Source organism: Dreissena polymorpha, chromosome 12, assembly GCF_020536995.1.
Source record: "Dreissena polymorpha isolate Duluth1 chromosome 12, UMN_Dpol_1.0, whole genome shotgun sequence".
Taxonomy (NCBI): Eukaryota; Metazoa; Mollusca; class Bivalvia; order Myida; family Dreissenidae; genus Dreissena; species Dreissena polymorpha.
The window spans coordinates 12,106,929-12,134,416 of record NC_068366.1 but is presented as its reverse complement, the minus strand read 5'-3'; the positions used below and the strand labels follow the sequence as shown (position 1 = coordinate 12,134,416).

Genomic DNA, 27,488 nt, shown 5'->3' with positions numbered 1-27,488 from the left:
GAAATATTATGTGATAATCAGATCGATAACATAAACTATTTAAATCTGCTAGTATATCCGATAAAAATATATTATAATTGTCTTTGACAGTGTTGACGTTCAGTTGTTCGTGGTGACGACCGCATGTATTTATACATCTCTTACAGTTCTCAAGATCTCTTTTTGGCTTTGGAAACGATATAAATTAAATGTCACCAACTAATCTTTCAGGATATCGATTGTCCGAGTTACATAATCCCCATTGACACCGTTTAACCATTTTTAATCGTTTTTTTTTTAAGAGGAAAACAAAAGAAACTCATTGGAATAAAAGTGAACCTTAACATGTAGCTTGTCTAGAAAATGGCGGACAAGTCGTTGCTAACGAGTGCGCCCGATTAATCGATCGCTGATTGGTGGATCAATTCTAGTGGGCGGAGCGATCATAGATAAGGCGTCATGTCAATTGCAGTGATGATTAGATGAACGAAGAAGTTGTTTATCACATGTTAAATACTTATAATTAATAAAGGACATAATTGCATTGACTTGTTATATTGTGTTGCAATTGTTTTTGCAATAGGCTTTACAGTTAACATACCCTGGATACAATTTTACTTTTAATAGATTAACTGCTATTGAAAGATGAAACCCTTTAACAGGGTGTATATTTTAACAAATTTACTTTGGGCTAGTAATTTTGCTGCTGGGCTACTTGTCTTTACCATTCAAGTAGCCCGAATGGCTAGTGGATAAAATGAACTATCGTGAAGACTGAAATAATATTATTAGGTTAACTGCTATTTTATTATTTGAGAACTTTGTCAAATATTGAAGTAGATTAATTAGTTTCATTTAATTCTTAGAATTTTACATTATGACAATTACTTATTTATTCATGTTAGATGGGATAATTAATTTAATAAAATATTATGGTTTAATTGATAAGAAAACCTTAATTAAAAAAAGGAAATTTAATCTGGTTGGAAGCGTGCTATTCATGGGTATTACAATCAAGCATTCACCCACCTGACAAGGCTTTATCAAAGTGTCAACACAGATAAACAAAGACTTCAGTTACACACATTGACAAATAATTATGTTGGGCTGGGCAATTCTAAGACCTGGTATTGTATTAAAAAATTCCATTGTTGTTCATCTGATATTTTGATTATTATTTTTATTAAACTGCCTATAAACAAAAGTGTTTCATTAAAAAAATTATTATTTTTATTCTTATTATCCATTAAGTTGTTGGATTTTCTCTCATTGAAGGATTAGTAATAGAAGTTGTGTTTTGTAATGTTGTGTATTGAAACATATTTTAGTCTGCAATTATCAGTATTCTTTTCAAAGCCAGTATCAAATTCACACCATTTTATGTTATAATTTTTTTAAATGGTACTTATACACCAATACCTCATGATTTATTAAATCTACTATAATACCGCTAGTATGCTCCTCTTAAAAATGTTTTGAAATGTAATGTACTTTTTACAGAAATTGTACTCAATTCAAGTCCACTTCAATCATACAGTATGTTAACTCATTCCATACTCCAGCCTTATCTCTAAGCAACCCCAATCAGTAATAGCCTTATCTACCATTAGATAATCAGTACCCTCATCAGCTCTAAATGCCTGACAGATTATCTGTTTATTGATACCTTTATGGGTGTGAAAAAGGTTGTTTTTTAGGTGTTGTTACTTTGTTGACTGATTATGTGACAAATATTTTATTATTATATTTCCCATTTAAAAATAAATATAGTAATTTTATAAAAATTTCGAAATCTTGCATAACTTATCAAATAAAACAATTAGATTATTTCCAAATAATGTATCCAATACCATTATTATTTATTAATACACTTTTTACAAATATAAACTGTTTTAATGAATAAAATCAATCTTAAATAAAACATAAACACATAATAAATTATTTAATGACATAAAAACAATAATAAGATATTGTTAATAATAAGATATTGTTAATAACAAAAACAAACATCAATAGATAAAAAGCACAGTTATGTTTCAATTGCAAGTAATTTTATGAAAAAAAGAAAGAAATTCTGAGAACATCTTAATATGCTTTTATTAGAACTTCATAAAAATAAAAAAGAATACAAATAACTATCCTTAGAAAACAGATATTTGTAATTACTAAATCCTAAACAAACAGCAAAAGATAAAAAAAATGTCCAGGAGCAGGGGTGAATTGTCTAGGGGGTGAATTGTCTCCTCGGGGTGAATTGACATGACGCCTTATCAGTGATTGCTCCGCCCACTTAATCACGTGGCTTAGCGGGAAGAAAACCTAGACAAGCTTTCACCAAAATGGCTTCTTTGCCTATAGACTGCATATAGATTTACGCGATATTCCAGATGATTTTATGGACTTGTTTAACACCATATTACACTTGTAAAGGGGTTGATGCAATTTAGTTATTCTGCAAATGCAAAAAAAATATACGATTAAAGAGAACATCAGCTAGTTATAACGGGTAAATCGGTACATTAAACACGCTCCCAAACACGTGCACGCTTACCGAAATCGAACCCGTTATTACGTGTAATGGTGGAATTTGCAATAAATTAACACTTCACCGGTATTTACCCGTGTAATTAAAAAAATGTTTACCCAAACATTCCCCCCTACCCGTGTATTTGACACGAAATAGCGCTTTATAACTGGGAATTTGGTGAAGTTTTTATGCGCTTTCTGACGCCGGGTGGGTACCTCAATCCCACATGTTATTGCGTATAAAAGTGATATTAATCATATTAAACATTGCTTATGGGACATTTATCAATCACTATAATTTAAAACGCAAAAACAACAAAGTAAGTTTTGACATTGTCTGATATAAAATTAGTGTGTACGAAATGGAATACGGTCAGGCTATTATAAATTAATAAGGCTACCAATATCAGACGCTCGCGCAGGTACCGACTTCCCCGAAGTTACCTCATTTATTGGTTAACTAATATCAGTAATAAAAACTCTTTTACAATAGCATTTATCGATACGTCTTTATTAAAATAATAACAAAATGGTTTTCACTTGTTTCTGACACACACAGAAACGCGATTTTTAACGGGGATTTCGTAGTAAAGTTACACGAATTGGGTACAAAAATTCTCAATTATTTTACATGCACACGTGACATAATACATACTTAATAATGCTTAGTTATTGCTTATATGACATTTCAAGTTTTTGAAATAAATTAATGTTCTATAAAGGGGATCTCGGTAAATCTTGAAGCTTCCACTCGCTCTTGTCAAGACCGCATTGCCTCGTTGGAAATTTCCGCTTTGGAAACGAAATAAATTCAATGTCACCAACTAATCTGTCAGGATATCGATTGTCCGAGTTACATAATCCCGATTGACACCGTTTAACCATTTTTAATCGTTTTTTTTAAGAGGAAAACAAAAGAAACTTGTTGGAATAAAAGTGAACCTAAACATGTAGCTTGTCTAGAAAATGGCGGACAGGTCGTTGCTAACGAGTGCGCCCGATTAATCGATCGCTGATTGGTGGATCAATTCTAGTGGGCGGAGCGATCATAGATAAGGCGTCATGTCAATTGTCTTGGGGGTTAACTGTCTCGCTTCCGGGGGGAAGATCAAGGGCAATAGTTTCACAAATGAAGAAGCTGGCCTTGTCTTTGGTTTTATTTTCAATGCATGTTGCCTTAGCGCTATGTTATGACACTGACACAAATAGGCGTTCTTGTGTCACTTTCTGTTTTGATGAAATGGATTTGACTGTTTGCTGCCTTTCGGAACTTGAAATTTGGGCAAAAATATATCCCCTGCCCCCTTAACCCTTTGAATGCTGGGAAATTTGTCGTCTGCTAAAATGTCGTCTGCTGAATTTCTAAAATTAGCATTTTCTTTGATTTTTTTTCAAAGAATACTATCAGAATAGCAAACAGTTTGGATCCTGATGAGACGCCACGTTTTGCATAGGCCTTTAAAATTCGGTTCCCGCACTGAAAGGGTTAATGAATGTTATCCACTTTTATAATTGATTTTTATGTTGTTGGTATTGAATGTATTTACTACAACAAAAATTGTGTTGGTCAAATGTTGAAAAAAATCCATTAATTGAACAATGATGAAATTATTCACATACTTAAGTGTCGTTACAGTACTGTAGATTTCGTCTGTGTGGTTAATCAAGTGTATCTACTGTAGATTATTTTTAATTTATTGAACATCATTTTTTCACACCTGAGGATGTTGACGTCTGCTGCATCTTTTAGGCTTGAAAGCCACAGGTTGTGAACAAATGTGTGCATGTGTGCATATATTTTATTTCTTAGTTCCTTACTCACCTGAATAATTACATGACAGTGTGTGATGATGAATATGCATTATCATGCTTATGACAATGTGTTGACCTGGAGCTCCTGCAGTTAAGACTCAAAATGTGGGAAGAATTTTCAATATTAAGAGCTTAATTCTATGCATTAATCTCTGACTCACTGAAAAACATATTTTAAAGTTGACATGGTCATGTGCCATGTGGATCAACCAGAGTACCTAATTTTAGCTCCACCTATATTGTATTGTTACCTCCGAAACAATTTACATGGACCCTGGTCCCAGAATGGAAATTGAATACTGGTTGCTGGTGTGACTGCACCAAATTGGCCTTTATTATCAGGCGATCAATTACTTGTAAATGAAAATCTACGGTGGAAACTTTTTCGCATTATAATTATTATTAATATTTATTATTGTTACAGTTACATGTAAGTTGTGTCAATACCATCAGTGAATTCGTAGAAATATGGGATATTACGTAACCAAATGCATTGATGGTGTGCACATCACAATTTCAGCAAGAAAAGATTTTTCAGATACCAAATAGACAATTTTATGTGTTAAGTTTCTTTTTGATAAATGTATGCAGTTGTTTTTTACTACAATATAATATCACCACTATTGAATGCCCATAATCTATGAGCTGTTAGTTTGTTAGTTCCCATTTTTATTTAATGTCATTTATTAATTTAAAAAATCCAAATAGTGCCTTATGCCCTCTTAAATACATGCATCCAGTCTTATCTTATTTTGTCACATTAGACCCCTAGAGAGCACAGTCACCCACGGTTTATTAGATTACAATCAGTAACACAGTAACTGATAAGCTGAAGGACACATTCCACACAAATATCTTATTATCTCCAGGTCAAACAATCTTGAGATTTGAGGGTTTTTTATTAATTTTAAATGAAGACGAAATAAGTTGTTTTTTTATTGAGGAAAACAAGTATTATAATAATTGTTTTAAACAATGTGTTGGCATGGTAAATCTATCAGTTGTATTTGATTTAATAATTGAAAACAATGGGCTAATGAATCTGCAGATTAATTTCACAAAGACAATATTATCAGTTTTAAATACATATTTTTATTTGTTTGTAATACTACTGGCAATCTTCTTAGTTTTTTACTACACATCCTTACTTTTTGTTTATCCCTTTACCCCTTAGATACGTATTTTGACGCATTTGTAGTCACTTAGAAAGTTATATTTAATTCAAGACCTTTCTTACTAGATCCAAGTTTTAAAGGCTTCATTTCCAACCCTTAGATACTGATGAGCAGCAAACAGCATAAAACCTGAACAGCCTGCGTTTTATTCACAGGCTGTTCTGAAGTTATGCTGTTTGCACATAGCCACTTCCACTTTGCTTTTGTGTGGGAAAGGGTTAAACAAGTGTTTTATTTTTATGCTTCCCGAAATAAAATTTTGGCGGAGCATATAGTGGCCAGTTTGTCCTTCCTTCCTTCCTTCTTTCCGTCACACTTTTGTTACGGTTTCTCATAGCGCCTTCAACACTTTACCGATCTCTTTCATATTTGGCATGTAGGTACCTTGCATGGACCTCTACCTTTTGATGAGGTTTGAGGTCACTGGGTTCAAGGTCAAGGTCACCGAGGCTAATAATAGATTTTCTGGCACGCTTTTGTTACAGTTTCTCATAGGGCCTTCACTACTTTACGGATCTCTTTCATATTTGGCATGTCTAAGGTACCTTGCATGTATCTCTACCTTTTGATGAGGTTTGAGGTCACTGGGTTCAAGGTCAAGGTCACAGAGGCCTAATAATAGATTTTCTGTCACGCTTTTGTTACAGTTTCTTATAGGGCCTTCACTACTTTACTGATCTCTTTCATATTTGGCATGTAGGTACCTTGCATGGACCTCTACCTTTTGATGAGGTTTGAGGTCACTGGGTTCAAGGTCAAGGTCACCGAGGCTAATAATAGATTTTCCGTCATGCTTTTGTTACAGTTTCTCATAGGGCCATCCGCCTTCACTACTTTACCGATCTCTTTCATATTTGGCATGTAGGTACCTTGCATGGCCCTCTACCTTTTGATGAGTTTTAAGGTCACTGGGTTAAAGGTCAAGGTCACCGAGGCTAATTATATATTTTTCCGTCACACTTTTGTTACAGTTTTTCATAGCGCCTTCAATATTTTACTGATCTCTTGCATATTTGGCATGTAGGTACCTTACATATATAGACCTCTACCTTTTGATGACGCTTGATGTCATTTGGGGTCAAGGTCACCGAGGCTAATAATAGATTTTTTTTAGGTGGTTATTAACACATAGATTGACAAAGCGCATCATCGGGGAGCATCCATCGCTTTCAACGATACTTGTTGTTAGGAGTTTACTAAGGAGTTATAATGCTAGGGTTTAAAATGATTGAAAAAGTACCAAACAAATATTTGTGCAAATGGGGTGTCACTGGGCCAATTGTTGTCCTGCTCATTTGACACTTTACAGTAAAACTTGTTGTTCAATGTCATAAGTTGGCAGTCATTTAGTCCAGCCCAAAAAAGGGACCTTTTACACAATTCAATATTCAGTATCCAGGCCTTGACACTAACTTTTTTGACAGGGTACCCGGAGGGAACCCTACTTTCAACTTTTGGTGGCCCTCACCCAAACTAGGGAGTCCTCTTGTTTCAACACACAGCTACTCTCGGCGTAAGGGCAAATAAGTACAAAAAGCATACTTGTACACATTTTTATTTCCTTTATTCAATTTTGTTGCCATTAAAAGCAGACCCATTAAAAGCTCATAACCGTGTCTTGTAAACTTTTGATATTATGTATTTCATCAATATCATCAGCATCGTCATCCTTGCCATAATCATCTTCAGCATTATCATCTTCAGCATTGCCCTTCGCCGCCAGAACTTAGCGTTTCGGAAGTTCTTATTATAAACTTTTAAGAAATAAAAGGTAATTACGCGCATTCAGGGGTTTCACTGGCTCAACAAAACTTGTTGCAACTTTTTCGCGCCGTGAAAACTGTCGATTATTCCAACCTTATTAATAAGAACAATCATTTAAAGAAACCTTACTACATTAATGTCATTGCCTTTATTATCACTTTAAAAAGTATATTATTACATAAAAAACAATAAGTACCTTCATAAGTCATACCTTCATAAGTCTTAATAAGCTTTATTTGTATATAAATACCATTTTTTTCAACTTGATAAACAACACAGATAACCAAAATAATATAACAATGTTAACTACAATGTATTAAACAGAATGCTGCCTAAATGTTTCAAAAATAATTATTTAAACATAGAATCACACCAATTTACATCATTTGAAAGGGAAAAAGAAATATAAAACATCAGAAAGTAAATCATCTCACTTAATTTGTTAAACAGTTATATATGGTCATTTGGATATGTCATACATCAGCTTCTGTTGTTAAAACGTTTTCTGTTAGTGGTGTATGATTTCCAGGATCAATTAAATTATAATTGTTCACGCCTATTTCCTGACAGAAAGGCCCAGATAATTACCACCATCTATTCTAGTTGCCTGAAATAACATAAAGCATATTTTTTTAACAAACTATCAACAACAAACAAACACATGCATGTCACTATCTTTAAATGTCCGAATTTTAACATATCCGAAATATAGTGCAACAAGTGAACGATATACTCTTTATTTCAGAAATTGTTGGTATCTTAATCAAATTATATCCTTCCAAGGTCATTATAATAATGGAACTATTAAACAGAAATGCTCACAAATACCTGTGGAAAAAAGTGTATACCGGCATATGTTTTTGTGGAGAAATTGAATGCTTTTGCCAGCCCGACTGCCTATGGTTTTGATTAAAGAAATAGCGGCTCTAATAATTATTATAATTACTGATCGTCGTGACAGTTTGTCCCAGTGTTACTTTTTTGGGGGCTCAATATCATAAAGGAGCCATTAATAATCCGATAATCCGATAATAACCCCCATAAAACTTGACAATAGCAGTAAAAACACCGTTTATAACACTAACACGCTTCAGTGATTTCAATATACTCTCTGCACTGTAAGTCGCTTACATCGTCGAAAATCAATATTTACAACTGACAGACGCTGGCCGCTCATGCTCAGTCGCGTGCTTTCGATTCGCAGTACATTTTCGGATAAGATTTTACCGATTTTTTTTATACGCCGCTCTTTAAAAATTGGAGGCACTTTAAAAAAATCAAATGGTCAATCAAGACAAAGTGGTTCTATAAATTTAGGGTTCCCGGAGGACCACCCAGCTTGAAAGAACTGGTGGTCCTCGCCAAAATCTGGGGGCCTCGGAACCCCGGACCACCGTTAGTGTCGAGGCCTGGTATCATAATTTAAGATTCAATGTGACAGACTTTCAATTGATTTAAGGGCTTCTAAATGCTCACACCTCACATCAAAGATGATAAACAGTCTCTGGAAAAACCACAATGGGATTTCAATCAGGCAACATTCATTTTAATTTGTTCCCAGCATTTCATAAGCACTTTTTATATTGATCATTAAATTGTTCATCATAATCCATAAATAAACATTTAAAATGTATTTACAATATCTTTTGAACATTCTCTCCAAATGCTTTGTGACACTATTTTCAATATTCTATCAGAAATTGTGTTTTTGTTTTGTCTCTTTTTAATTCACCCTAGGGTGTGATGAAGATACAAAAAAGTATGTCAAGGGAAGCTCTGATTTTCTCATTAATTATTTCAAGATAAAAGAGTTGTACATTTCATGCAAATTAAATATGCTTCAAAACATTAAGGGTATTGCACATGCTTGATAATAGTTTCTTTGTGTCTCACATCACTGAAGCACAAGCTGCTATCTACTGTTGTGCAAATGTCAAATTATAATCTAACTTTCATTTTTACCTGAAGTATTTAGTACAAATACCATTTCATAATTATTTGATGAGTTGATTAAACTTTTTACCTGAGAAATGGGGTTATATTTTCAATAAGTTGCCAGTAGCAGACATGGGGTAATCATAATTGATATTCTGTTATCATCATGATTATTAATTGATTACTTTTTCATTAATCATGGATTGATCATTAATTATAGCTTTTGTATTACTTAAATAATAATTTTATAGATTACCTCTACAAGAGGTCATTACTCATTATTATTTTATGATTATGATTACTTTTGACCAAAAAGCAGATTCAATTTCAATTCATGAAGACAAATGACACATTAACAACATCAGACACTTGCCAACTTCTCATGTAGTTAATTACTCAAGTGGTGTAGATCTCTGATAGCTCTCGGTCCGAGGGGTATTTACAGGGATTAAGTCTGAACAATAGTTCTTATTTGGAACTTGCCTACAACTGTTTTTTCCGCTAATTTACATGAGGTACAAATAAAATTGACCTAGATCCACGGGAATGCGTATTGTTATTCCCCCTACAGGTGAAAATGGAGGGGACTTATGGTTTTTGCTCTGTCTGTCATAATTCTGATTGGTATGGCAACAAATAGACTAGAAATATTGCTGAAAATGGTGGAGTTTCATCGGTATTGGACTTATATTGCTTGGAAATAGTCTTGTTCAAACTAAGTAAGTACGGTACCAGAATATTCATGTGACACTAGGGTCATAATGGTAAAAAGTTTATTGTACCTAACGATTAGTGGAGTTCCGAATACAGTCTATTGCATTGATGATCTGCATTTATGCAAAAAATAAGTGTTGGAGCTTAATTAGGTGTGGGAACAGTTAAGTAATCAGTCAAATAATTGATTTCATGATAATTTTAGTGAACCATGTTAACCCATGTATACAAGTTACATTTTGAAAAAGCAATTCATGCAACTTCTGCACCAGTGGAGAGACTCTGGCATTTTCTTTCCTTTCTGATAGAAGTTGAATGAGTGACCGCGCTTTTCAAATGCCCATGAACATCAAATGCAATAATCGTGCAGTACCATGTATCTTTCTTTTTTGTGCAAGGTAATAGGATAAGAATTAAGGGTGTCACGGTACTCTGTGGGACGGTATATCGTAATAGTCTCCTCTCAGTACGGTGCATGATACGCCTTCGAGTGCGTATGGTACGGTACAGCATTTTTCATATGCGCCAACGCGCCAAGTAAACTTTAAATGTTTGGATGTTGTAACAATACGCGGCAAGAAAGATTCCATTGGCGCAATCAATAAAATATGTGGCACAGTAATTGGATCAATGTTAACGGAAATTCTCATCTCATATCACATTTTTAAATGACAAATTTTGTAATCATGGATTTAAAATAAAATAACATTTTTTACAAAATAAAGAAATGAATGTATGTAGAGGTCTTTAAATAAAATTGAAAAAATGGTTTAAAATGGTTTGTATGTTGTTTCCATCTGACAATACGTATCCCGTTACGTATTGTATCGTACACACTGTACCGCGATACGTATAGTAATGAAGGGGAGCGTATCATGACACCCTTAATAAGAATAGGATTTTTTTTTATAGATGAACAGTGGTTGATAAAGGGTCTAGAAGCCCAAATATTATTAAATGCATGAATTAATACATTTGTAATCAATTTGATCACTTTGGTTGAGATTACCAATTAATAATATATCAATGAAAAAAACATTAATCACCACATGTCTGCCCAGTTGCAACTGAGAGTAACATTCTTTTGTGACATAGACATTTTGCTTCACTTCATTATAAGAGCTATCACACTGCAGTTTATAAATTAACTGATAAGATAAGCTATTGGGGGACATCACTGACCCCAGTAGACAGATTATCTCCAGAGCCAATTAAATATGCAGGTTTTGTTTTTTGTTATAATTAGCACATGCTTAACAGTTACATGTATATGTTTCAATTGTACTTTCTCGTGGAAGCTGTCTAAGCCAGCTTTTTACCTTACCTGACCTTTGTAAGACAGACTGTCCAATAAAATTTCCTGCGGCTAGACACAAATAAAGACACTTCATTTATTCCATTGGCTGATTTGAGCGATATATATATATGGTATGTCAATAAAAGATTCTTATTGTGTTTTCAACAATATCATGAAAATATTATTTTTGATTATTTCACCATATTGACGTTGCCAAATGTGTAGGGAATGCTTGCAAAAAAATAATGATGTTATAATATATTATACATTTTGGGAAGTAATTTAAGTATTTCTTTGCATCAATAGAAAATAACATAAAATAATGACCACTTAAACATTAAAATTGTTGAAATCCGAACAAGATGTAGCCCCCCCCTCCCTAGCAATTGCTGTGAGGGGTAACAAACACCTGGACATTAAACCCGGGGGGTGGGGGGGGGGTTGTTCCGCTGAGACTTGCGAAATGTGACCCATTTTTATACTGGAACTCTGATAAAGTACACCCATTTTGATACAATAATTTTTTTTAAAGCATACCCATTTGTATACGATACCATTGAGAATGTGGACCCATTTCAATACAATATAAAGAAGTGAAACTCCAGCTGCTGGAGCAGTATTGAATTTTCATTAAAAACAATTAGTTGGTCCTTTATTTAAGGCAAGTGACCGATTGCCCAAACAGTACAAAACAGCACAATACAGCACAATACAAACCAACATAAACACAAAATATGAATAAAGCTGGGGTCACCGCCTTGGAACGGTCAATGCAAAGCATTGGGGGTTTAAACCTGGTTATAGAGCGCTCAACCTCACACTTGGCCCAGCAATATTTAGTTTTATAAACTGGACCCATTTAACTACTAGAATTTGATAAAGTGGACACATTTCATACTTGAATTTTAATTTCTGTCATATCAATACAGTATACTTATTAAATTTGCTATGATATCTTTAACGCTACTGAAATTTACTTTTTGATACCCATTTATATGGTGTGCGGTAAAAATGCCAGAGGTAAAAATGCCATAGGTAAAAATGCCAGAGGTAAAAATGCCAGCGGTAAAAATGCCAGAGGTAAAGTGGTAAAAATGCCAAAGGTAAAAATGCCAAAGGTAAAAATGCCAGACGTTATATAGTAAAACAGATTTTTGAGCAATATTTTTTAAGGATATTGAATATTGTACAGAAACATTTATTTTTTAATTGAACATGTTGTTAATGGTTGGGAATTTGTGTTTCTTTGATGAATCGGTCATTAAAGAAAACTTGTTAAATTCATTGTAAAAGGATATTGAGTATTGTAAGGATACATTTTTTTAATTAAACATGTTGTTTGAGAATAATGTGTCAGTAATACATGTTATTTTATATTGTATTCTAAAGATTCACATGCTTTTTTTAAGAAATGAAAGATTCAAATGTGTCTTATTCATATTGTTTCTGTGTCTTAAATGTGTCTTATTTATATGTGACTACGTGCTTATTTTTTGAAGAAATGAAAGATTCATATGTGTCATATTGGTATTTTATCCATGTCTTAAATGTGTCTTATTTAAGACTACAGGCTATACCGCCAGTGCGATGCAATAGATCTTATTTCTTAATCTCCACTTTCACACTTAGCGCTGTCTTTAATAAGGCTACCTCTATTTCAAGGACAGATTACTGAAAACTAAATAAAAAGTACAACGGTGATGTTGATCCATGTTGATGTTGATTCTAGCTAGATCATATTAAAGTAAATTATATTAGTTCGGAATTATACAATTGCGTATGCTATGCTTAGAATATATAGACATTTATTAACATTTGTTAACTGTACTGATATCCACATCAAATAATGCTTTTACCTGTATTATTTGCCATTGAACGCGTATTTAAAATAATAATGGTAAATAAAACGGATGCTTGCAATAATTGTCATTAACTTTTTCAAACGGTATAAATATAAGACAATGGTAGAGCGTTTTTTTAAGGTACACAACAATTTAGCAATAAATGAAATCAGTTATTTTGGCAGTAAATCCAATTTTTCCAGTACAGTAGCCAGGTGCCTGTGTATTGAGCTAATAAGATAGTGATCAACACAGCAGGTTGCTAATACACAGTGTAGACTTCCCCTGACTTTGATTCGAGCACAATAAATCCCAATATTATAAAATTAACAGAACAGAACAGCGAGTTTATTTGCGACATAAGCATATACAGCTAAACATCAAACTACCATAATAATAAATACACAATACACATGCATCAAAATAACACCAAAAATATGTTTATGCATTTTGTACAAATATATGACTTGTGAGAATGTGTGATGTAAGAGAAAGCTCTTTCTGTTTTAACAAAGTTAAGTGAATTTGTAAAATCCGCAATTGATAAAGAAAAAAATACAGTTAGATGTTATGTACACAATTTTAGTTGTGGGGGGAAAATTTACTCTCTAAAAAATCTTTTTATTATCTGCTCTAAGTTTAAATGCTGTAATTAGCGTAAGACATATCAATACATGCCTCATTTAATAATCAATCTATCATGCATTTATATATAAGCAGATTTCTGATTTCAATAGTTTTATGGTTTCCCATATTTATGCCCCCTTCAAAGAAGAGGGGGTAGATTTTTTGTACATGTCGGTCAGTCCGTCCGTCCACCGAATGGTGATGTATATCATTTGATGTATATCAAAGTTATAATGGCAGACACAGTATGGTGCCAGATAAGAGATTAGCCCTCCCCAATTAAATCAACTTTTTATAATAATTTAAACATTTATAATTTGACTTCATTCTCATTCACAATCTTACTTTGTGTAAATTAGTATAAATAATGGTTTGTTTATTTTGTGTAGTTACAATCATCGAAGAATGTGCTTAATTAAAAAAGTGCTTCAGTTTTATAAGTTAAGGAAAGTTTTAATAAATTGATCATTTAATATATGATTTAATTTATAAATTTAGTTTTGAAACAAGAGTCATTTAATAATTAAGATAAGAATTTAATTTATAATTTATAATTTTAATCCATTGATCAAGGAATATTAAATCTAAGAATTTAATTTAAAACAGGTGCTTGTTGATCAATTTATAATATAGGAAGATAATTTAATAAGGTGTCTTAGCTCAGGTAATATTAAATACCACACAATACCTGGAAATAAGACAGCGTTTTGTCTTATTACCAGTTATTGTGTGGTGTAAATGGTGGATTGGTTGTTTATTGTCTTTCTGTGTTCATTTGCTGAAATATGACAATGAATTTATAAAAATGAAGCTCATTCTATCACAAGAAAAGGAATTTTGTATAATGGAAGAGTTTTTAAGTTACAATATTCATGTAACACACATAAATCCTATTTTAAAGGTAACTGGCCGTCAACTGCAGTAGTCTGTTGTATCTTATGGAGAAATTGCCATTATTACATTATGCAGTAACAAGTCAACTAAACAGCCTGAATGTTGTTGGGTTAAAATGGTTAAAATGCTGATAGAAAGAAAAATAATTCACATATGAAACATTATAAATTGCATGCTTATGTGCCTTCTTTATAAATTCCATGAGGCCTTTATATTTTATGCCCCCGGTAGGGTGGCATATAGCAGTTGAACTGTCAGTATGTCAGTCTGTCCGTCCGTCCGAAAAAAAATTAACGTTGGCCATAACTTTTGCAATATTGAAGATAGCAACTTGATATTTGTCATGCATGTGTATCTCATGAATCCGCACATTTTGAGTGGTGGAAGTTCAAGGTCAAGGTCATTCTTCAAAGTCAAAGGTCAAATTGCGGCACAGTAGGGGGCATTGTGTTTCTGATGAACACATCTCTTGTTTTATCTAAATTTAGAATAGCATATAATACATTTTATATTATTTGGTGTTCATCTGATATGCTCATTTGTATTTTCAGTTTGGCCATGCCCAGGAGGGAGTGACTGAGTTATGGGGTGCAGAAGAAGCACAAGCCATCTCGGCATGATGAATCATCCCCAACAGCGCTTGAGGATGGTTTCTTGCTCGATGAGGATGAATCCATAACTGAGAACTGAGGATGATACTACTCTCAACACTGCATTGTATGAAGACAAAGCAATTCAGTGTGGTTAGTCATCGTCAACAACAGAACTAGACTCAGCTGACGTTGGAGACTGTCAAGTTGAGATCACTGTGCCTATCAGGGTTGAGTGTTACATACTGAACGAAGTGATCCAAAGCAATTTATTGTCAATACGCACGCTAGAGACCTGGACATTCGCTTTTTACATTCAGATCAAAGCATGGCAAAACATATTTAAGGATGAAAGTATGTGTTAATGAAGCAGGACACACTACTGAATATGTTCATGGTTAGGAAGTTGCCCAGAACCATTTTTTGTGGGAACAAATTTCTAGTGATTATCTTTTTGCCCTTTAGCTCACCTGAGCACAATGTGCTAATGGTGAGCTTTTTTGATCGCCTTTTGGCAGTCGTGGAGTGCGTGTTGTGTGGCGTCAACATTTGCCTTGTTAACAATCTTGAGGCAACATTAATTGTCCAAACTTCATGAAATTTGGTCAGAACATTTTTCCAAATGAAATATTGGACAAGTTAAAAAATTGTTCCGGTTTATTGTCCGTTTATTGTCTGTCATCATGAAACTTGGTCTGAAGATTTGTCAAAATGATATCTTGGGCAAGTTCAAAAATGGTTCCGGTTGGTTAAAAAACATGGGCACCAGGGGGTGGGGCATTTTTCCTTATATGTCTATATATAGCTATAGCAAAACCTGGTATCCGGACAATCTCTCCTACAGACAATCGCTCCTACGCTGAATTTGATAAAGCGGACGGTCGCTCCTATGATGTTTTGACAGGGCGGACAGTCGCTCCTACGATGTTTTGCAAGGGCAGACAGTCGCTCCTACGATATTTTGACAGGGCGGACAATCCCCCTTCACATTATTTTGCCAACCCGGACAATCGCTCCTACATTATTTTGTCAACCCGGACAGTCGCTCCTACATTATTTTGACTCCACGGCAAAATGTAGTGTACGCCGATCAAAGGCTAACACCTATGATTAACCGACAATTAAAATTGCCAACTTGTGTCGAAAAATGCGAAATAAGCCAGATATTTAAATTTGAAATCGAAAATGTCTGTACATTTGAATTCGCCATTATGTTGCATTTCATGAATTTTGTATTCAATGTATAATTGATTGAAGCGATTGAATGATTTGGAAAGTTCTAGTGATGTCGTTTAAATTTGTGAAACTACGATGATATAAGGTATAAAATACGCATCTTATGTATCCTTGGCAGGATAGCTCAGTTGGCTAATGCGTTGTTTACGTCGAGTCCTGCTGCGGGCTACTTTTGTTTTCCTTTTTTAAATTTTATTTTTGATTTTTTACAGGATCTTTTAAAATTTAATGTTTACCTTTATGAATATAAAGCATTTAATGACAAACTTCAAAACATGCCAAAATCTGTGAAAAGGCCCCTTTAATGTGACGCCATTCTGTAATCTTTATGCACGGTTCGCACATCATAGGTGTCAAAGTGGTCATTATCGATTGATACTACCATTGTTGTTATAGCAATTATTGATTTAATGCGGTTTTTATGTTTATTCCATTCGCAAAATGGCACTTATTCCAATAAATGTAATATAGGAAAGAATGTCCCTGATAGGATAAATGTAGGAACCATTGTCCAAAGTGCCCTTATAACTACCTTATATTTACAGAATCGACAAACTGTAACATAGTTTGTCAGTAAGTAAATTAATTAATTAAAATCAAATTGATCGGCTCATGTTAATTAAATTGGCTTTCTGTTAACAGGTTGGCAATTTTAATTGTTGGTTAATTATAGGTGTAAGCCTTTGATCAGCGAATAATATGTTTTGCCGTGGAGTCAAAAATAATGTAGGAGCGATTGTCCGGGTTGACAAAATAATGTAGGAGTGATTGTCCGGGTTGGCAAAATAATGTAGGAGCGACTGTCCGCCCTGTCAAAACATCGTAGGAGCGACTTTCCGCCCTGTCAAAACATCGTGTCAAAACATCGTAGGAGCGACTGTCCGTCTGTCAAATTTAGCGTAGGAGCGATTGTCCGAGATTCGAAAAACATTTTTACACTCTATAGAGTGTCCCAATGATATCATGAAAAACATGGCCACCAAGGGGCGGGGCTTTTTCCTTACATGACTATGGTAAAAACATGTTAACACTCTCAGTCGCATTTATAGTCCAATCTCCATGATGAAAAATTCTTATGTGATTATGAATTTCCTTCAGCAACATTAATACCCTGCCCCATACGATAATGGCTCTTATGCTTACATGTTTGTTGCCTGCATCACTGCAGAATATTAGCTGTTTTCTCCCGATATGTTATTAATTTTGTAATATCAACAACTTGCTTAATACGTGTAATAAATTGCTTATTTTTTATGCCAGTTGTATTGATATGTGTTTATGAATGATGAAGTTTTGATGAAATATCATTAAATTGTAAAAACTATGTTCATGCATTCTTTTATTGCACAGACTAAAATTAAACCTATCTCGCTAAAACCACTGGATGCGCGAGAGTTTGCCTATATTTGGCGAGCTGCCTATCTCTGTTATCTCTGTTATCTATGTCTCTGATAAAACTAATTACTGCTGTGTTGTTTTTTTCATCCTTTCCATTTGTCTCTTTTATATGTCTGTCAAATACAGGGCATATTAAGGCTCGATTTGTCATTGTCGGCTCGGGTACTACTTACATGTACCCCGGGTACTCTTAAGTATACTTACATGTACCCCGGGTACGGTAAATATACTAAAACGTACCCGGGAATTTAAAGCTTAATCGGTCGTTGTCGGCTATTTTTATGTCCCCCACTATAGTAGTGGGGGACACATTGTTTTTGCCCTGTCTGTTGGTCTGTCTGTTGGTCTGTCTGTTTGCGCCAACTTTAACATTTTGCAATAACTTTTGCTATATTGAAGATAGCAACTTCATATGCTTGTGTATCTAATGAAGCTGCACATTTTAAGTGGTGAAAGGTCAAGGTCATCCTTTAAGGTCAGAGGTCAAATATATGTGGCCAAAATCGCTCATTTTATGAATACTTTTGCATTATTGAAGATAGCAACTTGATATTTGGCATGCATGTGTATCTCATGGAGCTGCACATTTTTAGTGGTGAAAGGTCAAGGTCATCCTTCAAGGTCAGAGGTCAAATATATGAGGCCCAAATCGCTTATTTTATAAATACTTTTGCAATATTGAAGATAGCAATTTGATATTTGGCATGCATGTGTATCTCATGAGCTGCACATTTTGAGTGGTGAAAGGTCAAGGTCATCCTTCAAGGTCAGAGGTCAAATATATGTGGCCAAAATCGCTCATTTTATGAATACTTTTGCAATATTGAAGATAGCAACTTGATATTTGGCATGCATGTGTATCTCATGGAGCTGCACATTTTGAGTGGTGAAAGGTCAAGGTCATCCTTCACAAGGTCAAGGTCAACCTTCAAGGTCAAACGTCATATAGGGGGAAATTGTGTTTCACGAAGATAGCAACTTGATATTTGGCATGCATGTGTATCTCATGGAGCTGCACATTTTGAGTGGTGAAAGGTCAAGGTCATCCTTCACAAGGTCAAGGTCATCCTTCAAGGTCAAACGTCATGAGGGGGACATTGTGTTTCACAAACACATCTTGTTTTTAATTGAATATATTCACATTTATGTCAATTTTCTGTAAAATGGCTCTATATTATCGAAACTCATACTCACAAAGCATGTTGAGGCAGTTTTTTTTAAATAGAAGTTTGTTTAAGATAATCGGTAGCGCGTTTTACGACATAGGATTTTAGGCGGGAATACAACTCAAGTACAGTCTAATATCGACCGGGTACGATTTAGTATATTTACCGTACCCGGGGTACATGTAAGTATACTTAAGAGTACCTGGGGTACACGTAAGTAGTACCGGAGTCGACAATGACCAATGGAGTCAATATTAAGGGATTAATTATGTCATGCCTGGGGTCGGGCAGCTTCCAGTACTTTGTCCGGAGTTTTAGTCTTTAACTATATCACCTATTCACTTGAAACTTCATATATGCATATATGGATAGATCTCACTGATTAGAAGTTCAGTGCAGAAGAACTATAGCTATAGCCCCTTCATTACTTTATTTATCTCACTTTTTTATTGTCCGGGTCATAACGTAATTACAATAAGACCCATTTACATCAAACTTCGAACAAAGGTAGGTTGTGGTGTATAGAAGTGCAGCGTTCAACAATCATAAGTCGAGAACTCTGGCTTTCATATTTCACAATTCTATGCCTTTGTTGGTTTCACATTTTTTCTTGGTTTCCTGTTTTCCTGAAACTACTAGTTCATGATTGAAAATTAAGTTTTTATTACATTTAGAAAGGTAATCATACTGCTTATATGGGTTATATCAAATATTTCAGTTGTGTGTGGTATTTTGTATTTTATACACAATAATGAAAAGTGATATAAGTCCTTGGTGTTATATGTCTGTTTGTTTAGAGGGAAAAAGACAGCACATGAACTAACGTCTGGGATATCATATCCTTATCAGAAAACAAAACAGTTAATAACTGAAATTGCAAATATAACTCAAATGTATTTAAACATCATCGATTCTATTGGAGAAGTGGTGTGTCCCATAATTGAAACTAGCCAGTACAGTATGTTTCATGAAGACTCCCGCATGTCTCTGCTAATAACGCTACCAGTGCACGGTGTTGTTAAAGATAAAAAACAAACAACTACAATAACAAATAAATGAACCTAACACACTGCCCTATTCAGGCATTTTGTGTGAAAAAAAACAAAACTTGTGGAATGTAACCGGTACACTAAGGTACGACATTGCACCGAAAATGTTTGCAAGCTAAATTTCTAGGAAAAAAACCTCCAAAACTGTTACACGGGAATAAACAGCAAAAGAAATACAATTCCGAATGACAATAATTATGCTTCCAATGTTATTGTCTTTCTGGATTGTATTTATCATCACAGAAATGGATAAAAGCAACGTTTGGATTATCAAAAGGTAAATGTAATATATTTTCGAGATAAGTCACTATATTATTTATACAGTCTTTCAAAATTATGGAACGTTTTAAATTCATCTTTCCAGAAATAGCAATATGTGGGTCTAATCTCTTTCAAAAAGACATTTTATTCAACGTAACGTACCGAGTTAAGAAAATTCAAAAATTATAAATTGATTTTGGAACCTTTAAAAGAAAACATCAATTATTTAATAAAGTTTGGTGTCTTTTACTCTTTATACAATGGAATATATTGCAATGGGTATAACCTGTTTATTGAAGTCTGACCCCCCTCCCTTCTCTGGTCAAACTCCCATTGTAGTTCTTTATAAATTGGAGTTAAACGGGGATCCCCCGTCAAACTCCCATTGGGGTTTAATTTAAATGGGGGATTGACGGGGTCCCCCGTGAAAACTCCGTTGGAGTTTAATGGAAATGGGAGATGGACGGGATCCGCCGTCAAAACCCCACGGGGGAAGAAAATCTACACTTTATTTTCTTATTTAAGTACATATTTCTTACAATTATAACTTAAACATGTGTATTTGTAAACATTGAAACAGAAAACAAAGCATAATATTTAAATTACATTTTTTGTAAAATATAGGTAAAATTCTCCCGTCTGGCAAAACACTCCCGTTGGAGAATTGCAATTCTTAACGGGGGAGCCAAAACTCCGTTGGGATCCAACGGGGGATGGCAACTTTATCATCAAATAACTCTACTTTCCAAAAACATTTTAACTCTTTTTTTTCAATTATATGTATGTACTCAATGCCCCCTACAAATATGCAAAATTTCATAACAATTGTTCAATAAATAAAAAAAAATAAGTTTGCAAATAATCTGGATTTGCAAACTTAATCTGGATACTGTTTAAAGATGATTCAGGATAAAACATATCTTCCCCTACAAATGTGTGTTATTATTCATTTTTCCATTTGAAAACAATACTATTAAATGTTAAACTACTGTTTATCTTATTGATGTTATGCTAATTGATGTTTAGCTGATTTATGATAAGCATATAGATGATGTTAAGCTGAGTGATGATTAGCTGATGTTTGCTGACTGATGATTAGCTGATTAATTATTAGCTGATTGATGATTATCTGATTTTTTAATGAGCATATGTATTATAAGTTACTTGATGATTAGCTGATTGATGATGATCTGATTAATGATTAGCTGATTAATGATGATCTGCTTTGTGTGAGCACATTTAAGATTAGTTAATTGATGATTAAATGATTTATTGTTTGTTTTGTATCATCAATCCAATTTTCAGGCCGGTTTTAACGGTGGCAACACGATTGGCTGGACGGACATCATTTCTCGTAAAACAGACCTCCAAAATCTTAAGACCCAACAGAGCAGTGACATTGTAGGAAGATACGTATTCAAGATATCTCCAGGACGTGTTGTCAGAGCAGGGTGCTCTACGGATTATTTTTCAGGTTAATTGACAAAAGAATTAATATTTTTTGTTTTGTTAATGTATTTTGTTTTATTTTACATATGAGCCTTGCTCTGGAAAAATGGGGCTTAATTCATATGCGTAAAGTGTGGTTCATGATGCCGTTGCACTGGCTTATCTGTGACGATACATTCCACCTAGACTGAGATGTTGCTCAGAAGATAATTCCAATAAATAAAAAACACAATAAAAGCTCAAAGTGGCATCTATGATTAGCCTGTGCAGATTGCAGATGCTAATCTGGGACATTACACTTTATGAGCAAGGATAAAACTCTTTTTCCCAGAACAAGGCTCATTATTGTTTTTTGTGTGTTTTTACTTATGTTTGTAGGTAAGTTTTACATATATTAACATACTTTTTTATGTTAATTCATTCATCCGTAATGTTCTTGTACTTACAAGATACACATTGAGTTAATGTGACATCATAATTTGGTTTGCAGTAAAATCAGTATAATTTACATGTACATTGAAGCATATAAAATTCTGGAAAACCTTTTATGGTAAACCTTCACCTGGATGACTTGGCAATAGAGGAGATATAATTGGAATTGATTATATAATAACACTGTTTTGCTTAGTACAATCAGGTGTGTAAAAGTAATTTTCTTTTCCAGATCAACTTAGTATTTACCCAACCTTTGCGGGAATGTTTGGAGGTAAAATGATTGATGTATCCGGTCCCTGCTTTGAAAAGAATCAACATTACAGATGCAGATTTGGACAGGTTAGTGTGGAAGAACGTCATGAAGGTGGGTGTACTAATGCAAATCAAATGGAAATAAACATGAGCGCAATAGCCAATTTTGGATATTTTGAGCCACAACATTTCCTACAATACTTGTACAAGTGTTAATTTAAATTAAGTGTTGGCAACCATGGCCAAGAAATTAGTTTTTAAACCCTTATAGACGTTAATGTACAGAACAATATAGAATATATTTATATAGATATCACAATTAGTGTTGACATATCACAATTGAGCAAAGCAAGAAAAACTTCTCTTTATCTTAAATTATTAAAAGTTTTTGTATTTATCATTCCCATCATGCTTCATAATTTTCTTCATGTTCTTGTCTTTTGAAATATGCAATGGGTAACTGTAACAAGAAACAAAATCTGTTTGAAAAACATTCAATATGTTAAGCTCAAGATTTGGTTTACTTTTAATAATATATAGACAAATTTAAAGCCGAACGAAAAGAAAATCGTATCAAATATTTATATATAAGGACATTTTTCTATTTGATTTCAAATGTCCGCAGAACATGTCATCCTGAGCAAGAGGCATAAATAGCCCCTTGCCTGAAGTAAGATGCCTACACTGTAATATGCACTTTTTATACATCTATCAAACCAGAAAGATTCCGTATTTTTATTATATTCATATTACTAAAGTGAAGTCATAATTTAAAGTCTTTTGTGTATATGTCATATATGTAATTCTATTTGACATACGATGATTTCAGTTTTTGAAAGAATAAACATCCAAGTATCATTCACTAGTTTTATTTTGTTTTATTTTTAACGTCATAAAGTACATTTCACAAAAAAAGCAGAAATTATTAAGTGAGCTAAATAGATTAAGATTAATTGTGGGAAAACTCTGCTTTTAGTGTGTGTGTGTGTGTGTATGTGTGTGTGCGTGCGTGCGTGCGTGCGTGCGTGCGTGTGTGTGTGTGTGTGTGAGTGTGTGTGTGTGTGTGTGTGTGTGTGTGTGTGTGTGTGTGTGTGTGTGTGTGTGTGTGTGTGTGTGTGTGTGTGTGTGTGTGTGTGTGTGTGTGTGTGTGTGTGTGTGTGTGTGTGTGTGTGTGTGTGTGTGTGTGTGTAAAGTGTCACTCCAGATTTGCCTGTGCATTTAGCACGCAGTATTCAAGAATGACTGAAAAATTTTCCCCCTTTTTAGACTGTGCAGTCTGCACAGCGGGCTTATCTCGGACGACACTGCATTAAACTCAGTTTTCACCGTGATGTTCAATGTGACATTTGCATATTTCTCCTTTACGTCCAGGGTACCGATGAGAGTAATGCCACGTTCATCAGCCCTAACCGTGTACGCTGCATGGTGCCACGTCTAATGGTCAGAGACAACATCACTGTGTCTCTCATTGCCAATGGCAAAACATACTTTACAGATTTCTTCATAGGTGATTATTTCAGATATTTATTATTTGTCTTATTTTGTTTAAGTATTCAATGATACAATTTCAGTTACCACCAGGATCGCATTCCTCTGATTGATAGTACACATGGCACAATATAATTTGGGGCTGTCAACATTTGAACCCGCTTTAAAACTAAACAACGAAAAGCAAACCATATACATGAGCTGGTCTCTAGGAACATGAAGCTTTATGCATGTGTAAAGTATCATTTAATATTATTCAGGTTAATACGGGAAGACACTTTCCGCCTTGACTGGATTTTTGTTTATAAGAGACTGCCTTAAACAAAAAATCCTTTAAAGCGGAAAGTGTCGTCCTTTATGAGCCCTGCAGGCTATACATGCTTGCATGCATTAACATAAAAGTTTGTTGGTGAAAATAGAGATGTGCAGAAACTTTTGTGTTGTCTATTTATGTTAAATGTTAAACAATTAATAATTTCTTACTGTGAACAGTGTATTGTCATTAGATATTTTAAATAAATTAAAATGAACGAAAAAGCACACAAATGTACAAACATTGCTGTTTCCTAGCACCTAAATATATACATCAGGAATTTGTCAGATTGGGAATATACAATTCGGAAAATAAATGTAATTTCATGTTTACTACTGTGTTGTCCATTTCACACAGCGTCTGTTTTCTAAAAGGCTGAGTTTAAGTCTTTCTATTCAATATTGTACAGCGTACATATGTTACATCATATATTTTTTTCCGTTTAACTGACCTCTTCTTGCTCTTGTCTCGTGAAAAAAAATTCAAATAACTAAAAAGTGACCATTCAAACGAATATTCGAATATTCTAATAATTTTGCCATCCCTACCAAAACATTGTTTCGGCGTAACTATTATGTGAGATAAATATGAGATACAATTGTTTCACAACCTCATATTTAAATTATTATGTATTCAGTGTTTCCCGGGAGACTGTCTCAGGGAGAACATGTGACTACTGTGTCTAGTAAGGATAACATAACCTGGCACGATCGCGACCCCTCACAGTTGACCTTGACCTGGAAGCCAGAGTTGCTTAGCAACAATTCTAATGACCGTGTGAAAATAAACCTGATTGGCTATAAGGAAGATAATGAAATGGTAATCAGTACCAGCATTTTTTACAGAAATATTGTATACCATTGTTAAAACACACTTGTTTAATTGTCCGAAATAAAAAGTTTTGAAAGGAAATTCCAGCCAAATTTGTGTTGTTTTTTTAAACCAAATTCTTGCTTTTTTATTTTTTTATTTTTTCTGTTGGACAGGACGATTATTTTTTGCTTTTATTACTTTTGACAAATATTCTGGTTCTTCCAATAGTTGGACTACCATTAATGTCGAGTCCTGCAACACAATATCATATAAAAGAACACACACACAAAAAATGTGTGATCAGTAACTTGAGTACATTCACATTAATATCCCGTTTTGTATGCCTGATTATAAGTGATGCATCATTTGTCACTGAGTGTAACGTCCCTTTGACACGTTAGCATTAACCTAATTAAACCCTTGTTTATGCATTATAACTAGGGCTCATACAAGCTTTTAACGAGTCTGGGCAGCAACATACCTGCCTCAGCCGGCACCTACACCCTGGACCCGAGGCAGCACCAGTGCTCAGGGAGCGACTGCCAGTATGAGATTGGACTGCTCGAGGTCAGACTGATAGACAAAGCATTCCCAATGAAATACATGTAAGCATTTTGGCTCTCGGAAAACATGGCGCAATACATGTTTGTAAAGTGTTGTCCTAGGTGGCCGCAGCATTGGGTACATTTTATCAGGAAGAGCACTTATGCTAATAAGGAAACAAAATTTAACGGAAGTCTCTTCAGAACAAAAATCCAGACAATATGGAAAGTGGCTTTCCTGATGAGCCTGTGAGAACTGCACAGGCTTATATGGTGTAACACTTAACGCACATGCATAAAGCCCTTTGTCCATAAAAATGTAGCTTTTCTGATGGTACGATTCTTCATGCATTTCCTGATTCTTTCATTGATAAACAATTCTGGTTGGTTGCATTATGATAATCTTAATTGAAACTTAAAACAAAGGATTTGTTTCAAAATTCAGATACTGTTATTTATATAATGACATGTTACAAATACCTTTGCAATAAATATTTTACTTGATAGTTTCAATATCTCTGAATTAGTAACATTATTTATTTATGTGTCTCATTGCAGGTGTTTGTTTTTGGAAAAGTGTATTTAATGTTGAATTTTAACAAAATTGACATTTTCTTTCTTAAAGGTATCTGTCGAGTGAAGTGATACCCCTTGCTTGGTACGTCCAGACATCAATGCTAACACAGTATGGAACCACTTGGCCTACTGACATGTGTGTCAAGTGGTACAACCAAGACAAACAGGTAGGTCTATTTTTTGGACCCATGCATTGTTTCATAATAATGTATATCCACACCCCAGAACAAAATTTAGACATGAGCAGTAGAATCACCGAGGACATCTGCCTATCTCTACAAAGAACAAATCTTTTCTGACAAGAAATGGTATTCTAAAAGTTTTTAACTTTTAAAATTCAAAACTTTAATGCATTATTCCTGGTGTCACATGTAAAGTTAAAGTACATGTTCATGTCCAGCTCAAAACTGTGTTTTTTGTGTGAATTTTGGAAATAAATTGGCAGTAAGGATCATCATATCAAGACAATGTGTAAGTTCAAGGTACAGTGGACTCTTAAAGTATTTGCATAGTCCTTATATGGGTATTTTCAAAGTAAATGTTCATGCCTGACTCATAACTTTGTTGTACCTGATGGAAATTAAAACAAATTACCAAAATAATACTAATAATATATGTATGACATGTTGCATGAACAACCATATCAATCACTTCAAGGCCAACGTCACAGGGACACTTTTTTCCATGCTCCTTATATGTAAAAATATGTAGTGAAAATACAGGTAAGTGTCCGGGTTATAACATTGTTTTGCATCATAGGATTTGAAATTAACTGGCACAAATAATAACTGCAAATTCAAACGGGAAAAAAATCACACTGTTGTTTTTTTAACCATATTACCATTAGGCACAAAATATATTGAAATCCAGCTTCAACTACTTCTGCTTTGGTGTAAATCCAACATAAAATGTCCTTACCGTTTTAATTGTCATTTCGGCAACATTTCATATGCTTTATGTTATAACAAACGTTATAAGCAGAATATAAATATGGATCACATTATAAACAGAGGAACTGACATTTAAATAAAACTACGTTTGTAACTTGACAGTCTCAACCAAGAGCAGTAGTGACATATTGATATCACTTTTTTAATCAATTATGTACAATTTATTGAGGAAATCAATACATATCGAGGTACATCAGTATAATATCTTTAACATGTTGTATGTTTCGCAGATCGTTTTTGTCCAATGTATCAAATATTTATATCAGTGCTGCGTTTAAAGTCAATGTTCGGGATGGGAGTGGGTAGTTACGATCAGCTGTCAAATTTTGGTAGACTTTGCTGTTAATATTTTCTTATGTTTATAAGATGGGTTATGTCAGAAAATATATTAACACTGTTTAGGTAA

At 34.1% G+C, this 27,488-nt stretch overlaps 1 protein-coding gene across 4 annotated transcripts in view; it reads left to right on the top strand.

Moving 5' to 3' along the window:
• LOC127854085 (sushi domain-containing protein 2-like) overlaps positions 1-27,488 on the top strand; it is a 67,160-nt gene that overhangs the window by 11,777 nt on the left and 27,895 nt on the right. For all 4 annotated transcript variants that reach the window (XR_008036909.1, XR_008036910.1, XM_052389075.1 and 1 more), the window contains exons 5-10: positions 21,570-21,738; positions 22,378-22,487; positions 23,772-23,907; positions 24,839-25,020; positions 25,456-25,619; positions 26,182-26,299. Coding sequence is in view for 2 of the 4 variants with exons in the window: in XM_052389075.1 (XP_052245035.1) it covers positions 21,570-21,738; positions 22,378-22,487; positions 23,772-23,907; positions 24,839-25,020; positions 25,456-25,619; positions 26,182-26,299 (879 nt within the window). In the remaining 2 variants the exon portion in view is untranslated. The remainder of the gene's footprint in view (positions 1-21,569; positions 21,739-22,377; positions 22,488-23,771; positions 23,908-24,838; positions 25,021-25,455; positions 25,620-26,181; positions 26,300-27,488) is intronic.